Source organism: Artemia franciscana, chromosome 8, assembly GCF_032884065.1.
Source record: "Artemia franciscana chromosome 8, ASM3288406v1, whole genome shotgun sequence".
In the NCBI taxonomy this organism is placed as follows: domain Eukaryota; kingdom Metazoa; phylum Arthropoda; class Branchiopoda; order Anostraca; family Artemiidae; genus Artemia; species Artemia franciscana.
The window spans coordinates 19,404,154-19,418,281 of NC_088870.1; the positions used below are offsets into that span (position 1 = coordinate 19,404,154).

The 14,128-nt window shown below is 34.8% G+C and overlaps 1 protein-coding gene and 1 long non-coding RNA gene across 2 annotated transcripts in view; one reads left to right on the forward strand and one right to left on the reverse strand.

The window, feature by feature from the left end:
- Nucleotides 1–680: 680 nt before the first annotated feature.
- Nucleotides 681–2,948, reverse strand: LOC136030097 (uncharacterized). The gene is made up of 2 exons (XR_010618181.1): nucleotides 2,813–2,948; nucleotides 681–1,004 (listed from the first exon to the last, which is right to left on the reverse strand). It is a non-coding gene; the product is annotated as an uncharacterized LOC136030097 (long non-coding RNA).
- Nucleotides 2,949–5,185: 2,237 nt separating this feature from the next.
- Nucleotides 5,186–14,128, forward strand: part of LOC136030098 (trypsin-like) — a 40,159-nt gene continuing 31,216 nt past the window's right edge. The window contains exon 1 of the mRNA XM_065708766.1: nucleotides 5,186–5,343. Within this exon, the coding sequence (XP_065564838.1) occupies nucleotides 5,221–5,343 (123 nt within the window). The 5' untranslated portion in view covers nucleotides 5,186–5,220. The remainder of the gene's footprint in view (nucleotides 5,344–14,128) is intronic.

Below are 14,128 nucleotides of genomic sequence, written 5' to 3' on the forward strand. Positions count from 1 at the left end.
CTAACTGGAAGGTAGCCTATATGATTTTACTTCAAGAAAATTCCACAGCTATTATGGAAGAAACTCCAGGTTAGCTGTTCTGATATTAGAGTAAGATATACAACCATTTTTATTTGTATTTTTTGTAAGAAGCTTGTGTTAGTCTTTAAAGGTACAAACAAACAAACGTATTCTATTTTATATCAGTTAATTTTTAACTGTCTTTAAAATAGATAAAAGTAAAAAAGTAAAACATGTAGAATTTCTTTCTTAAGATAGGTTTTCAAATGAGTTTTTTCAATAGATTTCTTAGTATCACATCAAAGAATTACAATTTCAAAAATAAATACATGCTGGAACTCGGGTAGCTTTTCTCGATCGCTTACGTCCACGTAGCCGTAACCAAACTCATTTAGTTGTTTTCGATTGAAAAACTTAATCGCCTTCTATCTGAATTAGATAAGGCCATATTCAATTTTCCTATACCAGATTTAAGGTGGTTTATATAAATTTTTTTCCTATTTTTATCAATTCACAAGCAATAGAAGCTCAGAGAGCAGCGATACAGTGTGAGTTATATCTGAAAATGCTAAATTTTTATGCATGAATTCTTACACTGTAAGACTCCTAATCCCCATCTCCTCCTAAGTCTCTGACAATGGTTACAAAAGTGTCATTGCTGGCGAGTAAACAAAAATAGGTTTGTTAGCGATTAATTTATTATTGCGGAAAAGAGTATTCGTTAAAAAGAAAGGTCACACAAAACTGTTGATACTTCGTCAGTGTCTTAGGTCCGTTGGTCAATATCCTCAATAATGTATGGGATAATATCCACCGTATCTGTAGGCATAAGGTGAGTAGCCAAATGGTGATGTGTAAACATAAGAACGACCTGGGTAGCCATAACCATGTCCATAGTAGCCATAAAATGACTCTGATGAGCTCAAATCCTGAGTTGGCTCAGCTACTTTTTCATCTGCTGAGCAAAATGCAGCTGCTAATATAGCAACAAATATGAATATAACCTGAAAGTAAAGTTTCATTACCATAGGATCAAATTTGACTAATTGGAAAACTGAACAGACAACTGCTTCGCTTGTTTTTGAAATACGCAACATTCATTACATTTTTAGTTTTTAACCGTTTTTAACAATAATCGAAAAGTGAACGTAATGCATCCTCACTTCTTTAAAGAATTTATCCAAAATACAATATAATGAAAAATGGACATTCTATTTTAAGATCATCGAAAAATTCATTATGTTTAAGCACAAGAAAGGAAAAATAGTACAAACAAAAGAGGATGATACGCTAGAGGTTTTTAAGACAAATTACTAGGCATGTCCTTGTGATAAACAAGATCGTATTCCTAAAACATTTTGAAAAAAGTGCCCGCAAAGTTTTAGAGGAAGCTAGACCAGGCTGGGTCAAGATTATAAATGACTTTAAATTTTCAAAAATTTCTTGGAATGTGGCCAAAGCAGAAGCTTCAAAAATGATAAAACGGAGGAAGATTGTTCACTAGTTTATCACCTTGGGGCTACTAGATGCATAGTAGCTTTTTACTAGCGGCATTTCTGATTTAAGCTTGAGTTATAAAACCACATTTTTATCATTTTATTAGACTTTTATGATTTTGGAAAAAAAATGGTTAGATAAAAAATTTGTGAGGAGCATTAAATGTGAATTATTCAATTATTAATTTCAATCAGCTCAGTCATAAGGTTCATCTCGCTCAACAATACACATTTCACTATTCAACACTCCTCAGCTCAGATTCTATATCGTGTGTAATTGCTGTGGAAGGAATGCTAAAGCCAACAAAGAGCTACCTATTGAATGGCAACTAACATAGATGGAAGCATTGTACTTTTCCAAAGAGCAATATAGTATTTAATGTACTCAAGTTTCAAGAACTAATAAACCAATTTGCTCTTTTACCTCGATTTTGTGCAATAAGGGTTTGTTTTTTCAGACAATCTGATTTTTCATAATTAGGGAAATGGTATAAACCCAAACCCTTCGATTGGAATTGTAAATGTAAATGAGTAAAAAATTTAAATGAATAGTAATACAAAACAGATTATTGCATAACAATTATCAGACAATCCTAATTATTGAAAAGAGCATTGAAAAAAGGATGAGACCCGAGGAAGGTAAATAGGGTGGGTGAGTAAAAGCACAGGATTGCTGGCCCCTAATCCCCTATTGCACTTTCCGGCTGAGGAGCCATGAAAGAGATCAACACTGCCGGTGAAAGTCCAATGTCGTATTTTTTTCCCTTTTTTTGCCATTACCTAAACTTGCCTTTTGAGAAATTCAAGGCGGTCCCAATATCAATAATATTATTCTGAAAAATACCTTTTCCAGTTCCAGAATTCGTAAAAGGGTATTTGGACTACCGCACAATGTCTTTTAACTTCAGAGTCGAATTGTGTAAACGGGATATTTCATGTTCATTTTATCATAATTGTAATTGCTCAACTTTGCTTAAAAATAACGTATGAAAGAGAAGATAAGAGATTCCAAAGGTTCTATCTGCATTACTTACCCTTAAGTCTTACGATTTAATGTCTTCTGGTATGTGTTTTTTAAATTTAAATTTCAAATCAAGAATATAATCCTTTTCATTTTAGAACATGTATAACTGTGGAAAATCCATAAAGTAAGGCAATAGGCCTCGGATCAACTCTAAAGTAAGGCCACCGCTCTGATGCTCGTTTTTACCCTCCAAGTTTTCCGAAAGACATTCTTTTGCTGACAGAACATAAATAACATTTGCTTATATCGAAGCAGCTTATAGGAAATAAAAACAACCAAAAGCAGCACTTACCAACTTTTGCATGATTTAGCCTTGCTAGTTGAGATGCTATCTTGCTATTAAACTGTAAAACTCTTAGAGGTTATCTGAATTGGGCAACTATTTATAGGACATTTACAGGGCGGTGCTACTAGCACTTCCGAGTTCCTTGACTTTTCAGGCACTGAAATTTTGCTCTTTAGAAAAAAATCAACAGCTTTAAAACGTATTCTTTGTATTTTTTCACTCAAGCTTTGAGTTTTTGTTAGTACAAAGTAATTATTTCGAAACATTTAATCGTCAAATTGTTTGCTTGAACGATAGTACTTAACTTTGAACAATACAAACATAGCCTTTGCTTTTTACGTTTTTAAAGTAACTCAGCAACTAAACAAGGAATTTTTTATTTTTGTTTATATATATATATATATGAGAACATGTATTTCATATTCACACTGAACATATGTATATATATGTTTATAATGTTTATATATATATATATATATATATATATATATATATATATATATATATATATATATATATATATATATATATATATATATATATATATATATATATATATATATATATATATATATATATATATATATATATATATATATATATATTGTTAAGTTTTATTTTTATTAATAAACTTAACTTAGCTTAAAGTGTGGAGAGGAAGAAATAAAGAAAGAGAGTAGACAAAAAAGGGCAGTCAGATAGAGACATAGAGAGAAAGAGAGAGGAGAAAAGAAATTCTTTATAAAGTCAATGCATGACATTAATATTTCAGTATGTCACTCATTCGATTCTTCAAATTGTATTTTTTTTTAACTGACCAGGGAACAAAAACTTTTTGCCTGTTTCCAGGACCCCTAATCCCCACATAAATTGTTCTCTATTACGAGCGGAGCTGTCATTCCGTAGTACATACATTAGAGACTTCTTCCGAAAATATTCCTCGGAGTCAAGAGAAATCAGGGTAGGAATCTTCTTGTTTTTTAATATTTGTCTGAAATCTCACTGAAATTCAGAATATTTGGGCCTGAAACTTATGCTCGAGACTTCAGACCCGCCTCTTAAACAGAAAGATTTACATATTCTCTATGTAGCCTAATTGAACAAACCCAATTGCTTGAAGCTACATTTATCGTTTATTTTGAAGACTACATGACATGTGGTCCAAAGATACATCGTAATTTTTGGTACAATTAGCTACTGTGCAGTATTATTGCGTCTGAAAGTAGGAAACTGGATATACAGCTTTTTGCATTAGATTGACTATCTCGAAATTATTCCGAGATTGTTTTTCGACTCACTTCGAGCCAAAATTGTGGCTTAACATCATAAAATGGCAGAAATGTCAATTTGTTGTAATTTCTTTTACCTTTTTAAAAGGAAACTAGAAACTCCATTTCAGGTTGAAAGATTCCTCTTTCGATATTCTAGGACCACTGGCTTGACACAATCACCCCTAGGTAAAGAAAATTAAAATAAACAATGAAATAATCACGCATCCATGACCTACCTTATATAAAGAAAAATACAAACACGGGATTTAAACGCATGTAGAAAGATTCTATGAAACACTGAAAATCTATGGAGTAATTTTTATCAAGATCACTTCACCACTTGGGGAAGGGGGTTCCACCTTTTTCTATAATTAGGCAAGCTTTCCCACACTATTAACTTTTCATACGTAGTTTTAACCTTAATGAGTATTGTATATATGTAATCATCGTAGAAATTCATTTCTTTTTATGTACACAATGTTGTAAAGTTCTTGTATTTTTAAAGTTTTGAGTCAATCTTTACTTGAAGTAAAATACACTGAGCCATCTACAATAAAACTGTTTTTTCAGTTCTCTACTATTCTGTACAAAACATCTATAAACAATTTTGATCAGTTGTTTTTTAGGTTTACTACAGCATTCGAAGACGAAGAAAGAACTTTCAGTTCAATAGGCACTAGAATTTCAGTTTCCAATTGAGCCAGTTCCGTTCCAAGCTTCTACGACCACTCTTTCTGTTTAAAATGGAAGGGGAAGGGGATGTAAATGGGTGGAACATTGTTCTTTACTAAGTCACCGCTATAGTGGCGACTCTGATGAATGTCTGAGGTGGAGAAAAAGAGACATGAATGCAAGAACAAAATCAATTAATGAATGTAAAAACCGCGATCAATTTGGAAAATATCTATAAAGTATGACGGATTGATATACTTGAAATTCTAAATAGTTTTAAAGTCATTTAAAACCATCCTCTTTGCCTACGGATAATATTGTAATTTCTTTATAACCTAAAAGAATTAGCAAAATACCTCTGTGTTTTGAGTTTTACATCCTACGGTAGTTTATGTCCTGGCCATAAAATAGGCAACATCTGTTTTATTAAACAATATCGCTAGTGTTCTTCGCTAACTTGATTTAGATAGAATGTTAATTCTTTACTTAATATTTTTATTTTTCAGTGACTTATTTGTGCAATGTGCCTATCACGACACCGATGAAAAGATAGTTGGTGGAGAAGTAGCAAATCGAGGAGAGCACCCTTTCATGGTATTATACGTACAATAATCGACTTTATTCCAGTTCAATATTGCCAGCCTGATTAATTCCTATTACTCCTCAGTTCCTAACCATTATCACTCGTTACATAACCGTTACATAAACGTTATATAACTTGATAAATGTGACAAAAGATAAAGTTACCGAATATAACTTAGAAATTAATATTGTTTGATGAAAACCAAACCTTCTGCTATTTCTCACCGTAAATTTCAAGATTGTATTCTAAAAATGTTGTTATTTCTGATTATGGTGAATACTGAGGAAGGAGGGGAGATGCGTCTAATCCAAGGTAATATTCTAGAGGCATTGACCATGCGTTTATTGACAGAAATGTGAGAAATTGAATTTTTGTTGTTGAAAGCAATGCAATACACTTGTACGTACGAGCTTGTCCCTCCGATGATTGACATGACGTCCCTAACAATTTCTAACATTATCCACATACTTTTCTTATTTCTTAGTAATATTTTCAAAGTCGTACCCCCCCTCCCTGAAACAAAATTCCCGTGTGCATACCTAATAACACCATTAATTAAACATTTAAAATTAACAAGAGCTAAGAGCTCATATGGCACTTGTGACGAGGTCGGAAGAGCCGAGAACTCATATGGTACGAGGTCGGAACAGCCAAGAGCCAAGAGCTCATGCTTCCTTCTCAAACATGTTTCCTTCTTAAATCGTAAGTTAAAAATACCTAATTTTTATAATCTTTCAGAATTAACCCTCGCCCCCACTCCCCCAAAGAGAGCGGATCCGCCCTTGCAACTCCCCCGAATGTCACAGGATCTGGTCGGAATTTGAAATTAGAACTTTATAGCACAAGATCCTTCTAAATTTCAAATTTCATTAAGATCTGGTTACCCTTTCGTAAGTTACAAATACCTCAATTTTCAAAATTACCTCCCCCCTCCCAATTCCACCAAAGAGAGCAGATCCGGTCCAGTTATGTCAGTCACGTATCTTAGACAGGTTTCTATTCTTCCCATCCAGTTTCATCCTGATCTCACCGCTTTAAGTATTTTCTAAGATTTCCGGTCCCCCCAACTGCCCCCCCCCCAATTACGTTTGATCCGGTTGAGATTTAAAATAAGATATCGGAGTTACGAGGTCCTTCTAAATATGAAGTTTCATGAAGATCCGATCACTCCTTCGTAAGTTAAAAATACGTTATTTTTCTTATTTTTCAGAATTACCCCCTCCCCCCGCAATTGAGCGGATCCGTTCCAATTATGTAAATTACGTATGCAAGACTTTTGCTTATTTTTCCAACCAAGTTTCATCCCAATCCCTCCAATCTAAGCGTTTCCCATCATTTTAGGTCTCCCCACCCCAAACTTCCCCCAATGTCACCAGATCCGGTCAGGGTTTAAAATAAGAGCTTTGAGCCACGATATCCTTCTAAAAATCAAATTTCATGGAGATCCAATCACCCGTTCGTAAGTTAAAAATACCTCATTTTTTCTAATTTTTCAGAATTAACCCCCCCCCCCAACTACCCAAAAGAGAGCGGATCCGTTCCGTTTATGTCAATCATCTATCTAGGACTTGTGCTTATTTTTCCCACCATGTTTCATCCCGATCCCTCCACTCTAAGTGTTTTCCAAGTTTTAGGTTTCCCCCTCCCAACTCCCCGCCCCCATCACCAGATCCGGTCGGGATTTAAAATAAGAGCTCTAAGACACGATATCCTTCTAAACATCAAATTTCATTGAGATCCGATCACCCGTTCGTAAGTTGAAAATACCTCATTTTTCTAATTTTTAAGACTTACTCCCCCCCCCCAACTACCCCAAAGAGAGCAAATAGGTTCCGATTATGTCAATCATGTATCTGGGACTTGCGCTTATTTTTCCCATCAAGTTTCATCCCGATCCCTCTACTCTAAGTGTTTTCCAAGATTTTAGGTTTCCCCCCTCCAACTCCCCCCAATGTCATCAGACCCAGTCGGGATTTAAAATAAGAGCTCTGAGACACAATATCATTCCAAACATCAAATTTCATTAAGATACAATCACCCGCTCATAAGTTAAAAATACTTCATTTTTTCTATTTTCCCGAATTAACCGGCCCCTACTCCCCCCCCCCCAGATGGTCAAATCAGGAAAACGACTATTTCTAATTTAATCTGGTCCGGTCCCTGATACGCTTGCCAAATTTCATCGTCCTAGCTTACCTGGAAGTGCCTAAAGTAGCAAAACCGGGACTTTAGGTTTTCCCCCTCCAACTCCCCCCAATGTCATCAGATCCGGTCGGAATTTAAAATAAGAGCTCTAAGACACAATATCATTCCAAACATCAAATTTCATTAAGATCCAAATACCCGCTGATAAGTTAAAAATACTTCATTTTTTCTATTTTTTGCGAGTTAACCGGGCCCCCACTCCCCCCCAGATGGTCAAATTGGGAAAACGACTATTTCTAATTTAATATGGTCCGGTCCCTGATACGCTTGCCAAATTTCATCGTCCTAGCTTACCTGGAAGTGCCTAAAGTAGCAAAACCGGGACCGACAGACCGACAGACAGACCGACAGACCGACAGAATTGGCGACTGCTATATGTCACTTGGTTAATACCAAGTGCCATAAAAACAGTACATGGAAAACTAAATATTTAGATTCATTAGTACTTAGATCGGCTAACCAAGGCAGGTGCATGATACTATGCCAGAGAGCCTGGACCTTATAAAATGCCCCCTTTTTGAAATAAGTTATCCTGTTTATGGTCCCTTGTTTTAGATAATTACCCCCTCCATACTTTTTCAAAATTTACTTTTTTAGGCTTTTGTTTCGTCTCAGAACCGCCCCCTTTTGGAGACCCTTTATTCCCGCTCTGGATTCTATTGCCTTTGCTTTCTACAGGAGGTCAATTTGTAAAATCATTGCTTTAACATTTCATCATCTTCCTTAATCTAAAACTCGTTACGCAAATTACTAACATTTTGTGGACCTGTCATCGTTCAGAATATAAAGTGATAAGAGATTCGTAGAAATTCATCTTTTTTTAAACCTGTTAAACAGAAATTGATATATTCTTTCAATTAAGTGACAACTGAATTTAATTCCCTCGATACCTTGGTTACAGTAGTAGCTGCAGCTTGGTAAAGATCGAGTCATAGCCCATAATGACAAAAATATAAAAATAGTTTTGGAAGAGGCTGTCTAGTGCGAGATATTTGTTAAACATTAGTATTTTTGAGAACTTGATAATATTACCATTTCTGGATTCAACTTAATAATATTTAAAATAAAAAAAAATTCGCGAGCGTTTCGAAAAGGACGGTAAAATCCTTCGAAAGCGGCGTCATATAAAAAAAAAAACTAATCATCTGAATCCTAAGTTTTTGGAAACCTCGACCATAGACTTGTAGTTCCCCATAAAACATGGACCTTTTCTTAAATTAAATAAAAAAAGTTTTATTAACTGAAAGTAAGGAGCGACATTAAAATTTAAAACGAACAGAAATTACTTCGTATATGAAAGGGGCTGCTCGTTCCTCAACGCCCCGCTCTTTACGCTAAAGTTTGAGTCTTTCTCTCAACTATACTTTTTAAAACAGTAAAAAACTTTAGCGTAAAGAGCGGGGCGTTCAGGAACGAGCAGCCCCTTCATATACGGAGTAATTTCTGTTCGTTTTAAGTTTTAATGTCACTCCTTACTTTCAGCTAAAAAAACTCGTTTTTTTACATTTAATATCTGAACGTTTTCGAATTAATGTTCTGATTTTGGCTCTAATTAAAACGAAATTTTTATATATTTTTTTTTGGCTACATGACTTTCTCATGGTTTTGATCGGACGATTCTGAGAAAAAAAGGAGCACGGGAGTAGGCCTAGTTACCCTCCAATTTTTTGGTTATTTAAAAAGGCAACTAGAACTGTTAATTTTTTACGAACGTTTTTATTAGTAAAAACATACGTAACTTACAAATTAACTTACGTAACAATCTTCTATATACATATGTTTTTATAACTTATATGTGGGGGTTCACCCCCTCGTCAATACCTCGCTATTTACACTAAAGCTTAAATTTCGTCCCAATTCCTTAAGAATGACCCCTGTTTCACAAAGGCCGTAAAATAATTAGTTGAAATTGATAAAATTACTTTAGCATAAAGAGCAAGGCATTAGGAGGAGGTGAACCCCTCATATTCGTAATAATTCCTGTTCGTTTTAATTTTTAATGCTGCTCCTTACTTTCAGTTGAAAAAACTTTTTCATATTTATTTTTTCATTGTTTTTTTTCAAAAAATGCAAAAAAGTCCTGTGCCCACTTCATGGAAAATTTTCCCCCCATTAAAAATTCCTCCATGGAAAGCTCCCCCTCATAGCCCCCCCCCCAACCAAAGAAATTCCCCTGATAGCGTCTGTACACTTCCCAATAACCATTACTACGTGTAAACACCGGTCAAAGTTTGTAATTTGCAGCCCCTCTCATGGGGACTGTGGGGGAGTAAGTCATCCCCAAATACATAGTTATTAGGTTTTTCGACTATGCTGAATAAAATGGCTATCTCAGAATCTTGATCCAGTGACTTTGGGAAAAAATAAGCGAGGGAGGGGGCCTAGGTGCCCTCCAATTTTTTTGGTTACTTAAAAAGGGCACTTGAAATTCTAATTTCTGTTAGAATGAGCCCTCTCGTGACAGTCTAGGACCACTGGGTCGATACAAATACCCCTAGAAAAAAAAACAACAAAAACAAAAAAACACGCATCCGTTATCTGTCTTGTGGCAAAAAACACAGATACGAGCTTGAAACTTCTACTGTATGGTTCTCTGATATGCTGAACCTGATGGTGTGATTTTCGTTAAGATTCTATGACCTTTAAGGGGTGTTTCTCTCTATTTTCTAAAATGAGGCAAATTTTCTCAGCCTCGTAACTTTTGATGGGTAAATCTAAACTTGATGAAAATTATATATTTAAAATCACCATTAAAATGCCATTCTTTTGATGTAAGTATTGTTATAAAAATTCCGTTTTGTACAGATTCAGTTACTATTGAGCCGGGTCGCTCATTACTACAGTTTGTCGCCACGAACTGTTTGAAAAGCAGGGCTCGAATGTAGGAGAACAGAAAAAAACAGGCCCTTGTTTTTATTTCTGGTAGAAATTGAAAACGGACGTCTTTTTTGAAAAAGCAGACGTTTAAACCGCTATTTTTTTTCTATTATTTGGTATTTTGAAGGCCAACTACTCTTGTAAATATGAGAGAAAGAGTCATTTATAACTTAATCCCTGAAAAGAATAAATTGAAAACGTATCAAAGATACACCCATTCACACGGCACAGGTACTAAAGTCAGTAGCTTTTGTAGACGACAATGCTTTCTCAGTAATGTAAAAACATCTTGACTCCAAGATGTTCTGGAAATATCTCTGACTAAATTTGGTACAAACAGCTATACAACATAAGTGTCCACAAAAAATGCAATATCTTACCTCAAAGAGATAAAAAAGGAATTGGAAAAACCTGCTTAGAAAATTTTCTCGGTTACTAGGCGTGTCGATCACGATAATTCTTGCAGTAAGCATTGTCACAGAGAGAAATGCCTGGCAAAAAGCCAGGTAGCGTGTAAGAAAGTAGCAGAAATGCAAATTACAGCACACAGTACACGGAGTTATTTATTCGAGCTTTAGAGGTTACCATTTAGAAACATGCACCTTCCCAAAATCCTAGCCTTTGTCAAGGGACACTCCTTTCTCATGAAATACCCAGCGATCGAAACCACTAATTCGCTTGGCAAACTAAAATCAAGTATGTTAAGATGTTTAAAAGCCGATATTTACGAGCTTCAGACAAAAATTATTCTTTGTGGTTTGAGGAACAGAATGGGTCTCCAATCTGAAAAGAGTAACTTTGACTTCTCTCAGTGATCTCTCATTAGGGTTGCCACGGGTGATATTTAACTTCTATTTCAAGCCCTTTTCTGGAAGAAGCACTTTTGAGGAAATGGAGTAGTATTATGTCACTTTTCTGCCAAAAAAGGATAACTTTTAAAATAAAGGAACGGACAACTTGCTACATAGACAAGCATTGTCATCCTTTTTTAGAATTTAACACCTTTTATTCTATTTACCGTCCCAATTTTCCAAAAATATGATATTATGTGTATACAGCCACCCCTCAAATCTCTTGCAAATGCATACTAGTTATTTGAGACAAATCGAAATTGAAACAATTTTTGACATTAATACATCTTGTGAACTTAAAATCCTTCGTATTTAGGCACGGCCTTCAGTTTCTATTGCGCTGAAGGAAGTTGCACCCCTTTCATGACCTCTGTTTAAACCTTTTTATAATAGTGAGGTTTATTAAAGATAAACCGTATAAATTTTCATAATGTATTACCCACGTGTGTGGACGTCTCCTTTTTATAGTCTTCCTAAAATTCATAAGCCTGGTAATCTACTTCAGCCCATTGGTACCTCCTTTAATTCTCCTAAAGCAAAAATAGGAAAATTCTTATCAGTTGTATTCGCCCACTAATTCAGGCTCAAAATCCTATATTAAAAATTCGACCGATTTTGTTTCCAAGTTAAAGCAAGTCTCTGTTAAACCAAATACAAAAATAGGCAGTTTTGATGCGGATTCAATGTATACCAATTATCATCCTCAAAAGGCCGAAAGGATTTTGTAGGATAAATTCAGTTCAAACCCATCTGTATCAGAAAAATCTACACTTTCCAACCAGACACTTCTTTCACTTACAGCCCTTTGTAACAGAACTTCTTTTTACTTGCATTACAGAGGCATTTTTTATAGATATAAATATGGGCTTTCAATGGGCACCCCCTTTCACCAATTGAGGCTGATATCTTCATGAAAAACCTTGAAGAAAAGGCATTTTTCAAAGTTTTTGTAAACCGGAATTTTGGGTTTGTTTTAAAGATGATATTTCTTATTTGTGGGAGCATGGTGATGAATCTCTTGAGTCTTTCCTTCACTTGCTTAACTCTTTGGGTCCAATACTTAAATTTACTTAGGAATTAGAGGTAGAAAGGCGTCTTCCTTTCTTAGATGTCCTGGTTCACCGAAATGATATATGCTTCGAGTTTGGAGTCTATAGAAAACCCACACATCAATACGGTTACTTAAATTATTCCTTTAATCATTTTCTTGCTGTGAAAAGAGGAGTGGTTACTTCTCTAGTTGACAGAGCCTTGCAAGTTTGCTCTCCACGTTTCCTGGATTCAGAGCTTGACCACCTTAGAGATATTTTATTTGGGAATGGTTATCCAATTAGTTTAATAAATTCTGCAAATGCAAAACGTATTAAAAAATTATCAGATAGTGACACAGTAAACAAAAATCAAAGGGAAAATTCAGTTTATCTTGGTCTCCCGTATGTTAAAGGGGTTTCAGACCACATTTCCAAAAATCTAAAGAAAAATAATACGTTAACTTACTGTAAACCCAGAAAAACTATTAGTTCCCAAATCTACCAAGGTAAAGACCCTATCCCGATAGGGTCTGATGAACGACTTACGGATAGATTAACTCAGCACTCTACCTCAATTAATAACACCCTTAAAAAGCGGAAAAAAACAGAAAATTTTGACTCTGCCCTCTCAGAACACATATTTAATAATTCATACCATACTGTTTTATCTAACCAAGCTAGCATAATTTCGCATGACAAAGGCATTGTCCAGCAGTACAGAGAAGCTGTTGAAATTTACTAATACAAAAATTTAGGTCTAGCAAGGGCAGAGATTCAGGTGATTTAAGAATAAGTGAGTCTTATTTCGGTTTTCTCAAAAGAGAAGCTGATACATTAGTAATCTCTAAAATAAATGTTGAACCACTTCCCCAGTCACATAATCATTTACATCATCAACCCCTTAGGTCTCAAAGGGTATCCTCAAGAAATGCAATGGTTAAAATCAGAAGTCAGGTGATCTAGTTCTCCAATTTATTCAATTTCTGCATCGTTTGTTTGAGTTGATGGAAATTTTTTTCTTTTATTTCTCAGTTGTTCGTTAGTATCCGTCGTTGGCAGTTTCATTTTGTTTGGATTTTATGCAAATCGCGGATATTGGCGAATGACTCACTTTATTGTTTGTTAGGTATTTGATTTTAATTCTTTAAATTTTGGGTCTTTTGTTGAATTTTATTTAATTTTTAAGGCGTTTTTTTTTCATTGGTTTTGTTGTACTTTCCCCACTTGTTTTTTGTTTTTTTTCTTGATATTATTATTTTGTTCGCGCTGAAGAAGAGAGGCGATTTATCTTTTGAAATATTCGCTTTCTGCGTTTTTTTCAATATTTTCACTTGGCCTTTAAAAACCCCAATGTCTTAGCAACATTACAAAGAACAATTCAACAATTCAAAAACTGACATTTTTTTGTCCCAAGAAACCTTCGTTTGCTTCTATTCACGTTCTGAATTTCGGAGGTTGTCTTATTAACTCAAAAAAGATTATCAAAAGGAGATAAATGCAAGGAAAAAAGACACTTCTTAGTCCTCAATTCGAAAATTTTCCCCACGCCGCTGCATAGGACACCCTTTCAGGATAATTTATTTCCTAGTTAATGTGTCTGAGAGGCAAAACAAAGAAAAATACATATCTTAATGGCGCATCTCCGACAACTTTCACGGCGCTTTGTGCAAGAAAATATCCTACTGTTCTTGGCCATATATCGAATAAATTACCATAAAAACAATAATAAATTATACAAATGTCACGTTCAAAAGGAAAGATGAAAACAATGAAATAATAAAACAAAATTTCTTAAACACTGAATCTCAAAGAAACTTAGACAATTTGCCGCA